Raw genomic sequence first — 15,000 nt, forward strand, 5'->3', positions numbered from 1 at the left:
CTTGAAGAGGTGCGTCTTCAGCTTGCGCTTGAAGGTGGGGAGAGATTCTATAGTTCTGACCTCAACGGGGAGTTCGTTCCACCACCGTGGAGCCAGAACAGACAGTAGTCGTGAGCGTGAGGTGGAGGTTCTGAGAGGGGGAGGTGCCAAGCGGCCTGTGGAGGCTGAACGAAGAGGTCTGGCAGGGGTGTAGGGTCTGATGATTTTTTGCAGATAAGCTGGGGAAGACCCTTTAACTGCTTGGAAGGCTAGCACCAATGTTTTGAATTTGATGCGAGCCATGACAGGCAGCCAGTGGAGGGAAGTAAGCAGGGGGGTGACGTGTGAGTATTTGGGAAGGTTGAAGACCAGACGAGCTGCTGCATTCTGGATGAGTTGGAGGGGTCTGATGGCGGACGCTGGGAGGCCAGCCAAGAGGGAATTGCAGTAGTCCAGGCGGGACAGAACCATCGCTTGGACCAGGAGCTGGGTCGAGTAGGGGGTGAGAAAGGGGCCTTTAGACAGCCTTTAGACAGCACCGCAGGAAGGACCGGGTGAGATGTGGGGGGAGCCCCGGGTTTGAGAGCAGGCGAGTGTGTGGCTGCCTACCTGGCGCTCTCCCTCAGCTCACGGCTGTCTCTGTAGTGCAGGAACCATTTCCATCTGCTCCTGTCTCTCAGCACCTCCAGGAACCCCACCAGCCTCTTCACATAATCTGCCACAGAAACCAGATCACAGTCCTGTTAAAGCACATACACCACTGTGCAGGAACTATGTGCCAAAGAACCAGATCACGGTCCCATTAAAGCACATACACCACTGGGCAGGAACTATGTGCCAAAGAACCAGATCACGGTCCCGTAAAATCACATAGACCACTGGGCAGAAACTATGTGCCAAAGAACCAGATCACAGTCCCATTAAAGCACATAGACCACTGGGCAGAAACTATGTGCCAAAGAACCAGATCACAGTCCCGTTAAAGCACATAGACCACTGGGCAGAAACTATGTGCCAAAGAACCAGATCACAGTCCCGTTAAAGCACATAGACCACTGGGCAGAAACTATGTGCCAAAGAACCAGATCACAGTCCCGTTAAAGCACATAGACCACTGGGCAGAAACTATGTGCCAAAGAACCAGATCACAGTCCCATTAAAGCACATTAGACTAAACAGCACCTTCACTGCATTTAACCCTATCCACCTTGGCCCCTTGTGGTTGAGTAGTCGATGTCTCAAATTATTGTTGTGTTCATATTTACGGAATACAAAAAACTGCAACGTAATAAAATCGGCCACGCCAGATTGTTAAAAAGACTGCCCTCTCGCGGACAGCAGAACAGCAGCTTAGATGCTCATCAGCCTCTCATTTGCAAAGCAAGGAAATAAAAACTCCAGCCTCCCCCTCACAAACCTGAGCTCGCCCATTGACACTTTTATAGGACTAGTACAAAACAGGTGGAAATTTGCTTGCTAACTCTGCACATGTATACACACGTACACACACACACACGGCAGCACTGACCATATGTGAAGGAGCCAAGCGCATCAGCGTCACAGACGGTGAACCCCCCCTCTCTGAACAGCTCCTGGTGGGTGTGGTTGAGGACATCGTCAGGCTGGTCCACCCCCGCAAACCTGACGCCTGGGGTCTTCTTCAGCTCCACCAAGCGTGGAATCTGAGTCGGGCAAACCGTCAGGCACCTTTCTCCCATAGTCCATTTACCAGCAGTACACCGCAGAGGCAAACTCAAATCTGCTGATGCAACAGCCTGAGATTTCTGCCTGTGGGATCTGAGCCTATGGGTCCATCATCGCTTTCTGTCATCATCATATATCATGACAGAAAATGTAAGCATGAGTTGATCGGATTAAATGTTCTGGGATGTGAATATCAGGCCCTTAGTGCTCAAGGCATTGGGAGCTAGAAAGAAAGTAAATAGTACCTCAAAAGAAAAAGTGCAAAATTAAGTTCAGTGGTTGCAGCTGTGGTTGGAATGAATGCTACGACACACAGTAGACCCCCCACCCCCCCCCTCCCCACCCCCCAGGATTGGCCACCCTCCCCGGCTAGAGCAGTGAGGACCGGGCCACCTTACCGTGCTGATGTAGTCAGCGATGTCCTCATTTCGGAGGATGATGAGAAGAGGAGAGGCGGAATTTTGCCCCTTGAGGTCAAACTGGTCGGGCTCCACACTCACATGACCCTCTGCCTCTAACAGAGCCTGCCCAATGAAAGGGCTGCATCAGTATAGACCAATCAGTGCCCTCACAGGCAGCACACCTTCACTCCGAAGAAGGTCTAATGAAGTTGTTTTGCTTCTTTGAGCACAGCTTGTCAATATATAAAAAAATATAATGCCAAAAAATAATTTAAATTGTAAATATATAACTGATTTCAGTGTGAATACCCACCTTTGTCTGTACAAAGAAGGCATCGGAGGACGTCACCAAGATGTGGAACCTGAACTTGCCTTTCCAGGACAGCCTGACGGCAGCTTTGACGTCACTACATTGACCGCTGCCACGGTCTGCCTTCATGTGTTTACGGGAGCTGTCTGTGTGTGACGTCACGGCCCTTCTACTCTGGGGCCTGTCGGGTTGGTGTCGGGCTTTCCTCCCGGAGCAGACGTTGTTCATCATGGCCCGGTATGACCTGGAGCACTCGCCAGCAATGTTTGAGACCACAGAGCTCGGCTCCGCAAAGCCAGCGGACCGAGACAGTCTCCTGAGACGCTGGGGTGTCGCACAGTCTAACGGGTAGTAGCCAGCGCCGAATTCAGCATCTCGTGGCCCCACACGTTCATGCTTTTCCCTCTTCATTCGCCAATGACTGATTGGTTTCACAGAGATGTGGTCCTGGGACACCTGCAGTGTCACAGGTCCACCGCAGGGGGAGCAGTCCACATCCGACGAGGAGCGCTTCCGCCAGGGGTAGCGGGTGGAATCGCTGGATCGGGCGTTCGGCTGGTTCTTTTTGAGAATCTGGTTCATCTTCTCAGAGAAGATGAGGTACTGCATGTCCAGGGAGGACTGGGTGAGGTCGGCCTGTGCCTGGTGCTGCCTCTTCCATTCCTGCAGGACGCTCTGCAGGTGACATCTCCTCTTTCGGCTGTCCGGGGCAGGCGCGGTGGGATTGCTCGACACCATCTTGGTGATGGGGTAGTTTTCATAGGTCCTCCGGTTTCCTCTGTAATCCAACACACTGATGATGGACGGCCTGACGGCTGAGCCTTCATTGCCCTCGTCTTCCACACAAGTTCGAGGTTCACGTTTTAGTCCACCTCTACGCTCTAAGAACGGGTCCCTTTCCGCAGCATCGGTTCCCTTGTGCAGGCCGGAACATGAGGCCCAACTCCAGCGGATCCCTTCACTTTCATCAGAGCAGAGATTGAACGGGGCAGCCTTGCTGTGGTCAAACGCTTCATCAATTTCCTGTTCGTCAGAAGAATACTCACCAACAGGACTTCTTACCGCATCCTTTCCTCCGACAGCATCAGAGAAGCTACCAGAGCTCACGCTCTCTCTGTCCCCCAGCATAGTACATCGTCCAATGTCCACTTCCTGGGCAAAGCTTTTACTCCAGTCCGCTGCTGCAGCGTGCCGATCAGAGGAGTCCTTCATCCTTGCAGGGCTTCTCATGCTCCCTCCCTCCATCGCCAGCCTGGTGTCACTCCCACCTTGGCGCTCCTGACTCGTGGAAGCCCTGACGGATTTGCGGAGTCGTTTTCTGGGCATGTGAGGCCTGCAAGCGGCAGGCGCGGGAGAACCCGGTGCAGACACGGGAGAACCCGGTGCAGACACGGGAGAACCCGGTGCAGACACGGGAGAACCCGGTGCAGACACGGGAGAACCCGGTGCAGACACCGGACTGATGCATCGCTCGCTATTCCGATCAACGTCCTGCAAGTCTCCTGCAGAAACAGAAGTCCTTGTCGGGTCACGTTCTCTGTACACCGAGTCTGGTGCTGAGCGACTGGTGCTACTGTTGGAACCAGGGCCAGGCGAAGAGGTACGGCACTCGCTCAGGGAGACGGGATTAGAGTCGGCGAGTGACTCGTGACGTACGTCCTTTCCGTCTGAGAAAGGTTGCTGTGGATGATGCAAACAATCAGCATTCAACGTACTTTGGGAACCTGTTACAGAGGGACATAGCTCAGAGTGCTCCTTTGAAAGATGGTGGTTAGTCTGGTTGCTAGTTGGAATCCCATCTAAGCTACCATCTAGCAAATCCACCGCGTTTCCATCGTTACTCTTGGAAGGTGATCTGTCGGAACTCTGCTGGGAGTCCTCAATGGGTTTCGGGACCTCTGAAGATGTACCACCAATAGCTGGACAAGACGAGAAACGCTCGGCAGAGACAACCCCACTGCAAGGACTGGGTGGGCTGACCGTGTCGGGCCATCTTAGGATCACGACCATAATCACCATCAGCGTTTGCGGCTTTGTCACTAGAACCTGCTGGTTCACTTTGACTGATTAAGGAGTCATCCTTCAATGGAAGGACAGCCCCATACTGAGGGTTTGCTTCAGACACAAGGCTGCTACTGCTGAGGTCACCGTGTTTGGGGCTCTGGCCATCTTCCGTAGGTTCGCTTTGGCTACTGGCTTTGCTATTTCTGTGTAGCGAGTCAGGACTTGACAGTTCCTGAGGGAGACAGTTCCCCTCGGATAAAGTCATCCTTTCTTCGTCAGCTGTGTGACTGTGCGGCCTGAAGACGTCGGCGAGAACGGATTGGGAGTCGGTGCAATGCGAGACCTCTTCAGAGGATGCGCTACTGGTGAAGCTGTATTCGTCTTCAGAGAGAGGCTGGGGCTCGGGACTGTCCTCTGAGCCGGGGTGTGAGGCAGGGCTGTCGCGGGAGAAGGGTGCGCCCAGAGGGGACGGCGGTCCCTGCGTGCATACGAGCGTGCCGCCGGGACAAGGTTCAGCGCCACACTGTGGCAGGTAAGCGGAGGATTCATCGTTGCCGTTTGAGCCAAGAGGATCAACCCCACTGCCCAACAGACCTTCTGTCGTTGGAGAGCAGCTACTGTACCCGTAAGATTCAGGATCACAAGGCAACTCATCCTGCGTTGGGGTGACACTTCTGCTGCCACTGTTAGAGCTGCTGCCGTCAGACGCCGGGGTCCCACTTTGGCTGCCGCTTAGGTAGAGGTTGAGCTCGGAAGGCAATTCGTCGTGTATCGGGGTAGGACTTCGAATTTTATTCACACTTTCCTCCAAGTCCGAGACGTTGCTGGACTCATCCCCATTAGAGAATTCCATTTGCATCTCGGTAACTGAATCCCTCCTGCCACCAAACACTGCTGCGGCCATCTCTTCTCCACTGCTATCGCTCCCATCAATTATGTCATTTAAATCCGCTTTGTGCTCCTCCCCTTTAGTGACATTCTCATCAAGGTCTGCTTTGAATTCTTCATCCAAATCATTCCCATCATGCACTGGTGTGAATGGCCCCTCTTTACTCCCATGTGCTGTGTGTTCCTTCCCTTTACTGATATAATTCCCATCATGCACTGCTGTGGATGCTTCCTGTTCACTGGAACCATTCCCATCACGCACTGCTGTGAATACCTCCTGTTTACTGAAATCATTCTCATCATACACCGCTGTAGATACTACCTGTCTACTGAAATCAATCCCATCATGCACTGCTGTGGATGCTTCCTGTTGACTGAAATCAGTCCCATCATTAACCGCTGTGGATAGTTTCCGTTTACTGAAATCAATCACATCCTGCACTGCTGTGGGTGCATCGTCTTGACTGAAATCATTCCCATCATGCACTGCTGTGAATGCATTCTCCTTACACCCATCATGCACTTCTGTGGATGCATCCTCTTTGCTGAAATCATTCCCATCATGCACTGCTGTGGATGCATTCTCCTTACACCCATCATGCACTTCTGTGGATGCATCCTCTTTGCTGAAATCATTCCCATAATCCATTACTGTGGATACTTCCTGTTTACTGAAATCATTCCCATCATGCACCGCAGTAGACACTTCCTGTCTACTGAAATCAAACCCATCATGCACTGCTGTGGATGCTTCCTGTTTACTGAAATCAGTCCCATCATGCACTGCTGTGGATAGTTTCTGTTTACTGAAATCAATCCCATCATGCACTGATGTGGATGCTTCCTGTTCACTGAAATCATTCCCATCATGCACCACAGTAGATACTTCCTGTCTACTGAAATCAATCCCATCATGCACTGCTGTGGATGCTTCCTGTTTACTGAAATCAATCCCAACATGCACTGCGGTGGATGCATCCTCTTTGCTGAAATCATTCCCATCATGCACTGCTGTGGATTCATCCTCTTGACTGAAATCATTCCCATCATGCACTGCTGTGGATGCATCCTCCTTACACCCATCATGCACTGCTGTGGATGTGTCCTCTTCGCTGAAATCATTCCCATCATGAACCGCTGTGGATAGTTTCCGTTTACTGAAATCAATCACATCATGCACTGCTGTGGGTGCATCGTCTTGACTGAAATCATTCCCATCATGCACTGCTGTGGATGCATCCTCCTTACACCCATCATGCACTGCAGTGGATGCATTCTCCTTACACCCATCATGCAATGATGTGGATGTGTCCTCTTTGCTTAAATCATTCCCATCATGCACTGCTGCAGATGCATCCTCCTTACACCTGTCATGCACTGCTGTGGATGCATTCCCCTTACACCCATCATGCAATGCTGTGGATGTGTCCTCTTTGCTTAAATCATTCCCATCATGCACTGCTGCGGATGCGTTCTCTTTAGTGAAATCACTCCCATCATGCATTGCAGTGCATGCCTTTTCTTTACTTAAATCAATCCCATCGTGCACTGCTGGGCATGTCTCCCTTTCACTGAAATCATTCCCATCATGCCCTTCTGCAACGACAGTTCCTTTCGACTCATGGTCAGAGGCACTGATTGGCTGAAGTGCCTTAGATGCTGAACGGCAGATGTTTTTTGTTTGAAATGCTCCAGTTGTTGTTTGGCAGAGGCTGATTAGCTGTAGTGCTTCAGGTGCTGTGTGGCAGATGTAGGAAAACCTGCTTGGCTGTATCCAGGGAGGGCCTCTTTTAGTCCGGCTGGTCCTAATGTCCCTTTCTCTGTTAAGTGACCTCAGGGAGTACTTCGAACGCAAGGCGCGACCACTCATTAGCTTTCTACCTCTGCGCCTTCCATTGAGAAACATGTCTTTGCTGATGTACAAACTTGCTATGTGCTGACACATCTGAGCGCAAGCATCATCATTAGTCAAGAGCTGGTCTGGCTCTAGCAAGTCCCTGTTCCCATCATTGTCGTCTTCTTGGCAACTGCTGCCATCATCCATCTGCTCGCTGCCACCATCTGATATGATGTCGATGCTTGGTCTGTGTCCCTGGGGAAGGTTTTAAAAGTTTTAAAACGGGCAAAAACAGAACAGCAAATTGACAAAAGAATCTGGTTCTCTCGAACTAAGAAAGGAACCAGGAAAATAATATTTCTTACCTTGTGACTGAACTCAGAACACGTAGAAGTAGAGTATAAGAGAACAGGATAAAAGATAGTGTAGCTGTAGCCTGCTTGGGGGGGGAAAGGGATCAGAGGATTTTTAGGAATGTTTCTCTGGGTGCTGCAATGAGTCGCTGTTGCCTCCCCACTGTGCTTGGAAACAGCACTTAGGTCCAAAGCCTCCGGATGCTTCTTCGACAGGTCCAACACCTTGGAGCAAGGAGGCGAGGCATCTGCCACCTTCTTGCTGTCCTCCCTCAGGTCCAGCACCTCTTCCAGAGGCTGGGGAGCAGCAGGGGGGTCCCGAGGACCCGCAGGGCTGGGCGAGGTGTCAAGCGACGCCTCCTTAACCTGCGACTTCTTCCCGGCCTTCAGAGTCAGGGCGTGGCCCTCCGGAAGAGGCCCTTTGGGATCAGCGGGGAAGAACCTGGTGGTGGACTTGCTGTAGAACAGGCCGATCCACGTGTGCAGGATCAGACGCGTCTGTTGGAAAGTCTCCTCACAGCCACTATCCCACGGGCTGGCCAGGAGTCCAGTGAGATGGGGAGGGGTGGGGAGAGAGACAACAGGAAACAGTACGTTACTACACTTCCACAGAAACCACTACAGCACTAGAGCAACTCACTCTCAGTTCCACAATACAAGACACCACGTTAAACTGATACGTCACAATTTTCAACCATCATGCAGTTATCGTTACCATAACAAATCTGGCATTACAGATCTCCGAGTATCACATTACCATGTTCTCATTTGGCAGAAAGGAGAGCGTACCACCACGGTTCGATATGGAGCAGAGAGTAGGATATCAAGGAGGGCGGATTATCAATTAAGTGGATTAGGTATGTTGTAGAGGAGGTTAATCTACGCACCCGTGCAAGGCCCGCAGCACAGCTTTGACCAGAGGTTCGTTGGTGTACTTGCTGTCCTGACCGAACTCGTACTTGTCGGTCCACTGCCGCGTCACACGGATCGCGTCGCCGATGTGGACGACGCTCCGGGCCCATTTCGAACCCCGCTTGCGCCGCTCTGCGACGGGACACTGCTGGGGCGTCGTCACTTTCGGGCCGTCTGCGTTCTGACCCAGAGGCGGGGGCTCCTGCGTACCTGACGGGGACGAGGTGTCCGCGACGCTTCGGGGAGAAGGTTGGGTCGCACCCTGCGTACCCCCAGTTCCTGAGTAAGAGTGCTCTTGGGAAATGATCGAAATAAACTTGCCACCCACTACCAGGCCCTCGGGGTTGGGAGACCTGAGGGGGAGGTTCAGAGTGGCAGGACTCGTTTCACGGGTCGGACTGAGGTTTGTCGGGGTTCTCTCACCACCGGATCCGAGGGCCAAATCAGCCAGCAAGGTGAGAGCGTCAGTGGTGGAATCCGGCTCCGAAACAGGGCTAACATCACCCGAGGACACCTGGAGCTTATAACCCCTCACCTCCTGAGGCAGGCCTTTCCTTTCACGGCTAGGGGAAGCAGGACTGTCACTGGAGACTGTAACATACAAAAAAATAAACAGGAAGGAGAAAGAGACAGGGAAAATGACAATAAATCACACAAAGTAGCACAAAGCAGGAATTGTGAATTAACTGTCAATCAATTGATTGAATATGAAACAGGCATGTGGGCACTACCATGGGGTGAGACAGTGTGAAGGCTACAGAACTGCCATTTTGGCTGAGATATGAGATATGAGATTTGGATGATTTTCTGACCGCACTTCAATTTCGCTACGATGAAAAATACCAGGAAGTGCAGCAAAGTCCGGAAAAAAGAATTGAGACAAAAGAAGATTCATTCTAATGGATTATGAACTAAACGTTTTGACACCACATTGTTGAGCAAGGGCTGTACATCTCAGTGCATATATACTTACTATTCTCTTTGGTGCTCTCAGTAATCCTGCTCCTGAGCTGTTTTTTGAACGGCTTGGTCTTTGGCGGTTTCGCGTGGGCGGTGGGTGGGCCCTGGCTCTCCAGAGCCTGGGACGGCTGGTCAGGCTGGTCAGGCTGGTCAGGCTGCTCAGGCTGCAGGGACCGCTTCCGGAGGTCCAGCCTCCGCGGAGAGACTCTCCTCAGTTGTATTCCCTCCGGTCTGTCCGCCTTCCGCGGTTTTCCCGACTGTGTTTTGGAAGACCGCGGAGCGATTTTCGTTCCCTTCGGAGAGACGGCCTCGCTGACCTCAGAGCCCCGCGACTCGCTCTCCGTGTCCTTGTTCTTCTTCTGCTGAGGCTCACCGTTCGCCAGACCGCCGCCAAACCTGCCCAAGCTCTGACCGTCTGGGCATTTCAGTTTCCTTTTTATATTCTGGAACACCGTCCTCAGTTCCTTGAAGGATATCAAGGGCTTCGAACCTTCACTAGCCTTGGCAGCGTTCTTCGCAGGGATTATTTCAGGCTCACCGCTCTTTAGGATGTCGTGCTCCACGGGAGGAGAGACCGTTGCGCCCGCTGGAACCGCGGTCTCCAGCCCCTCAGCGGGGTCTCGGGACAGGGCCCGTACCGGCGTGTTAGAGGCCTGTGGTGCAGGCAGCTCCGTGTTAGAGGCCTGTGGTGCAGGCAGCTCCGTGTTAGAGGCCTGTGGTGCAGGCAGCTCCGTGTTAGAGGCCTGTGGTTCAGGCAGCTCCGTGTTAGAGGCCTGCTGGCCAGCGGCCTCCGTGGGCAGGGTGGCAGCCCACGCCAGCCTCTCGGCACGCAGGTGCGCAGCTCTACGGCTCTCTGCCAGCGACGCGACGTCCTCGGAGGGCATCGCCGAGCCGTGGGGGACGAACACCCTCCCACAGTCGGTGACGATGGTTTTGAGGCCGTACCCAAAGCCCTTCCTCCGCGGAGGGAGCGGCAGCATCATGACCGGCTGCTCCTCAATCCCGTCGTCCCACTCCAGGCTCGTCTGAACGGTAGGCTGGGTAACCGTCTCCGTCTCCGTCTCCTTCTTCTTCTTCTTCTTCTTTTTCTTTTTCTTCTTGCTGTGCCCGCCGTGACGCCTCCTTGGGCCAGTGAGTCTGCCCCTGAGCACACAGATAAGGCGAACCGCCTTATTCGCGGGCTGAATGGGTCTGCGCCCCTTCTGTCTGACTGCCAGCAGCCCCATGGCTCTGGCCATAGGCAGGGTGTAGGCCTCGGGGTGGCCCAGATAGGCCTGCAGACGCTGCAGCTTCACCTTCCCACACTTGAAGGCGCTATAGACGTGGTTCAGCATCTCAGGGGTCTCATATTGCTGCCGGAAGCAACTGGTCTCCCCGGCGTCGCCGTCTGCCCTCCCGGGCGGGTTTAAGGCGGCGTAGCTTTGCAGGTGCTGCTCCACCATTTCACACAGCGCCCCCGGCTGTTCCGGAGGACACTTGTCAACCTCGGTCTCGGCGTAGTCCAATCCTGGGAGGACCTGCAGCGTGTTGTGCACGAGGGAGGTCCTGGATCTCAGGATCTGCAAACCTACCAACGGAAAACGAGCAAATTCACGAGCCAAAAACCCACAAGAATCAATTCTGATTACAACAAAGCTATACAAACATTATCGATATTATACTATAACCTTCTATTAGCCTGTAGCCTAGTGGCTAAGGTTCATGACTGGGACTCAGAAGGTCGGTTGGTGGTTCAAGCCCCAGTGTAGCCCATGATAAGATCTGCACAGCTGTTGGGCCCTTGAGTAAGGCCCTTAACCCCACATTGCTCCAAGGGGGATTGTCCCCTGCTTAGTCTAATCAACTGGAAGTCGCTTTGGATTAAAAAGTCAGCTAAGTATAAATGAAATATATATATAGACACATATATGCACAGTACTGTGCAGAAGTCTTAGGCACCTTAGACTTTATAATATATGTTTCTTTTTTTGTGTGTGTTAGTATAGTATGCATTTGAGATTTCCAGATATTCATTTTCCAAAAGATTTAATTAGTAAAAAAAAAAGTTACATATAACTGTAAGCAATTGATTACTTTTTACATAAAAACTTGATCAAGGCTGTCTGAGATCAGAAGCAAGGAGCCAACCAAAGTCTGCAGAAGAACTGTGGCAAGTTCTCCAACATGCTTTGAACAACCTCTATGCTGACAGGGACAGCGTTGGCCATCTCAGAGAAGTGACGCAGTTTTAACGCCGAAGGGTGGTCACAAAAAATACTGATTTGATTCAGTTTTTAACTATTCTGCCAAATTACTAAAAAGTAATGTAAAATGAATAGTATGTTGATTTAGGACCTTTCACTGAATTAGTTTTTAAAGAATCTTATCTGTACAGAATGTTACACAGGTGCTTAAGACTTTTGCACAGTACTGCATATATATATATATATATATATATATATATACACATATATACATATATATATACGTATATATGTATACATACGTTATATACGTATATACACATATATACATATATATATATACACTCTTCACCTATTCACTTATGTAAAATTATAATATATATAATAAAATATTACATATTAAGTGAACAGGTGCTACTAGTCTTATATTTCTGAATAAACTAAAATCATAAACTGAGCACAACAGTGTTGCACTTACATAGTTCGTTACCCCAGTCCTGAGGTAATTCATATAATACACAAGAACAAAAAAATAAGTCCAATTTCAACATAAAACGGACATGATTTTTCTGCTTACCTTCCTGCACGGCTCTTGAGTCGGGAAACACGAACATGGCCAGGAGAGTCTCGGCGTTTCCTAACGGAGGGAGTGAGAACCGACAGTCCACACGTGAGATTACAGCCCCAATGCATCAGAGCGTTCTTCTGGGTTGGTTTGCTCTTTTCCACTAGAGGGCAGCAGGTATCACTGGGCGTGTTCCCCAGGTGGGATAAGGCCACAGGTAAGCAGGGAGTGCTAATGCTTGGGCGGAGGGAGTGTGCAGGTAGCAGTTGAAATTGTACTTCCCTCTAGGGTGATTCGGCGCACTTATCCCTGGCTATAGGTATGCACTTTGCAGTACATTGCTCTGGATAAGAGCGTCTGCCAAATGCCATTAATATAATGTACAGTTCTTAATGGTAAATGGTTAGCAATCATATAGTGCCTTTATCCAAAGCCCTGTACAATTGATGCTTCTCATTAACCCATTCATACACACACTCACACACCAACGGCGATTGGCTGCCATGCAAGGCACCGACCAGCTCGTCAGGAGCATTTGGGGGTTAGGCGTCTTGCTCAGAGACACTTTGACACAGCCTGGGCGGGGGATCGAGCCGGCAACCCTCCGACTGCCAGACAACTGCTCTTACACTGAGCCCCCAGTTCTTACCTGAACGTAACTACTGAACACAATGTAGCGTACTGGAATAACATCTTGAGAGTGTACACCCACTGCGTTTCATAACGACTTTGGAATCATGCCAAGGAGACAAGTGCGGTCATGTTGGGGCTGTTTTTTTCCCCTCCTACAGATCTGGAGCTACAGGTGATAACAGCCATATAGGCAACCAACGTTATTTTGCTTTGTTTTGCGAAAAATCTTGGGAGTGCTTTGGGACTTTCGACTTTTTAGATATACCCCAGTCGTATCAGCCTCACTGCTACTTCACAGCCGTATGTAAAGGAAAGGGAACTCAGTGACTACAATGCCAACAACATGGAGCTAAAATGAACTGAAATGGTTCAAATGAAGTGCACAGGGCCTGTGTTAATGTCAATGGGCTACTGTCCAGGAACTGCATCTCTTGACACATTTTTAAACTGACCTAATTCCATATGTGATTATACGTTTAAATTCATATACATTATACAGGTTTGATACTTGGTATTTTGGGGCTGCATTTGTTGAGGCGTAACTTCTTACCTGGATAGGCGTGAGAGTGCGAGGAGCTCAAGAGCACGAGGAAACCGACGGCATTCAGCTGCAGAACCAGGGCCTGGGGAGGAGGAGGAGGACTGTCGTTAGAGCCCCACCCTGACCGTGGGTCCTCGACAAAGGCCACAAAACACGCCCTGCGATTCGCGCGCGGCGACCGGCTCCCTCAGGGCCGTGCCGGGCGACCTCTGGGAAGGGCAGCCGGGGAGAGCCATGAATGATTAACGTGGCAGTCGCCGTCTCCAAGGACACCGTTTTCAGCGGGCATGTTCTTCCCCTTTGGCCAGGGGAGTGGGGGTGTAAAGGTTTCTGCACCGCACATTTATAAATGGAAAAGCAAAAAAAAAAAAATCCCAGCCAACAGGCAGGCCGATTAAACGCATTATCTGCTCATCTGGCCCAGTTCCAGGGATGAGAGAGCGATATTGGAAATCAATCAAACAAACAATCAAAAAGGAAAAAGCTCACCAGTCCCTTATTTTTCAGCTCCTGTGTCAGCACAGCCAATGAGGAGTCTTCGGGCACTGATGTCACCACCTCGTACAGGCTGAAAAACATGCCCTCCAGGGAGACTGAGAGAGGACAAGCAATTATCAACCCTGTTCTGCTCCGCTCCAAAGTACATCACGATCAGGTGACCCTGATCCTCTCCGACACAAATTAACCCGGGTTTTCTTATTGTTGACTGCTTTTTTCCAAGTCAGTGTTCTGGTTCATTACTTTCAGTTACCAGTAAATGGAAATAAATGCTAAATGTCTGCATTTACACAGTGCCTTTATCCAAAGCGCCTTTATCTACTGATGCTTCTCATTCACCCATTCAAACACACGCTCACGCACCAACGGCAATTAGCTGCCATGCAAGGCACCAACCAGCTCGTCAGGAGCAATTGGAGGGGGTTGCTCAGGGACACTTCGACACACCCAGGGCGGGATCGAACCGGCAACCCTCCGGCTGCCAGACAACTGCTCTTACCCCCTTTACCAGTAGTGATTGTCGCATCAGCATTCGGCTGTTCAGTTAAGAACAGACCAATCACAGATGTGCCATCTCACCTTAAAAGCGGAGAGACACCGCGTTGCCAAAAGGAGCGCTGACGTACCTTCGCTGCCGGAACGGGCTTCGAAGACATCCTGCGGGAAAAGCGTCCTCAGCACCAACATGCTCATGGCCCGGTCAACCGCCAACACCGCGGGGCTGCAACAACATCATCGGAAACAAATCACAAACTTCACAAGAAGAAGAAGCTTCTGTGGTCAAAGCGCAAAAGATCAGAAGTGGAAACGGATGACACTACGGTGAGGAGGGTGTGTGCCTCTGCGCGTGAAAGAGCTGCTGTTTGGACTCACAGCTGCGCCGGAGTGAGAGTCTCACTGTTGCACCTCAGGCCCACGTGGTAAACCAGGGACTGCATCTGCATCTGGCCTCTCCACGGGTGGTAATGCAACACTACAATCAAATAACGGCATCAGTATGAACACACAGACACAGACGCAGACACAGACACAGACAGACACACAGACACACAGACACACAGACACACTCGCAGACACAGACACACAGACACAGACACAGACACACAGACACACTCGCAGACAGACACAGACACACTCGCAGACAGACACAGACACACACAGACACAGACACACAGACACAGACACACACAGACACACAGACACACAGACACACACACAGACACAGAGACAGA

The 15,000-nt window shown here is 51.0% G+C and overlaps 2 protein-coding genes across 2 annotated transcripts in view; both read right to left on the reverse strand.

The window, feature by feature from the left end:
• The window catches only part of LOC133118857 (protein TASOR 2-like), a 10,057-nt gene extending 5,800 nt beyond the window's left edge, over window positions 1-4,257 (reverse strand). Inside the window, exons 1-4 of the mRNA XM_061229114.1 lie at window positions 2,398-4,257; window positions 2,082-2,207; window positions 1,508-1,661; window positions 589-694 (exon numbers count right to left, since the gene is read on the reverse strand). Of these exons, the coding sequence (XP_061085098.1) occupies window positions 589-694; window positions 1,508-1,661; window positions 2,082-2,207; window positions 2,398-3,720 (1,709 nt within the window). The 5' untranslated portion in view covers window positions 3,721-4,257. The remainder of the gene's footprint in view (window positions 1-588; window positions 695-1,507; window positions 1,662-2,081; window positions 2,208-2,397) is intronic.
• Window positions 4,258-4,263: 6 nt separating this feature from the next.
• The window catches only part of LOC133118858 (uncharacterized), a 38,513-nt gene continuing 27,776 nt past the window's right edge, over window positions 4,264-15,000 (reverse strand). The window contains exons 12-20 of the mRNA XM_061229115.1: window positions 14,642-14,741; window positions 14,395-14,489; window positions 13,760-13,863; window positions 13,280-13,352; window positions 12,109-12,168; window positions 9,362-10,915; window positions 8,364-8,979; window positions 7,489-8,011; window positions 4,264-7,378 (exon numbers count right to left, since the gene is read on the reverse strand). Of these exons, the coding sequence (XP_061085099.1) occupies window positions 4,274-7,378; window positions 7,489-8,011; window positions 8,364-8,979; window positions 9,362-10,915; window positions 12,109-12,168; window positions 13,280-13,352; window positions 13,760-13,863; window positions 14,395-14,489; window positions 14,642-14,741 (6,230 nt within the window). The 3' untranslated portion in view covers window positions 4,264-4,273. The remainder of the gene's footprint in view (window positions 7,379-7,488; window positions 8,012-8,363; window positions 8,980-9,361; window positions 10,916-12,108; window positions 12,169-13,279; window positions 13,353-13,759; window positions 13,864-14,394; window positions 14,490-14,641; window positions 14,742-15,000) is intronic.

The sequence above is a fragment of the Conger conger genome, chromosome 19 (assembly GCF_963514075.1).
Source record: "Conger conger chromosome 19, fConCon1.1, whole genome shotgun sequence".
NCBI classification, from domain to species: Eukaryota; Metazoa; Chordata; class Actinopteri; order Anguilliformes; family Congridae; genus Conger; species Conger conger.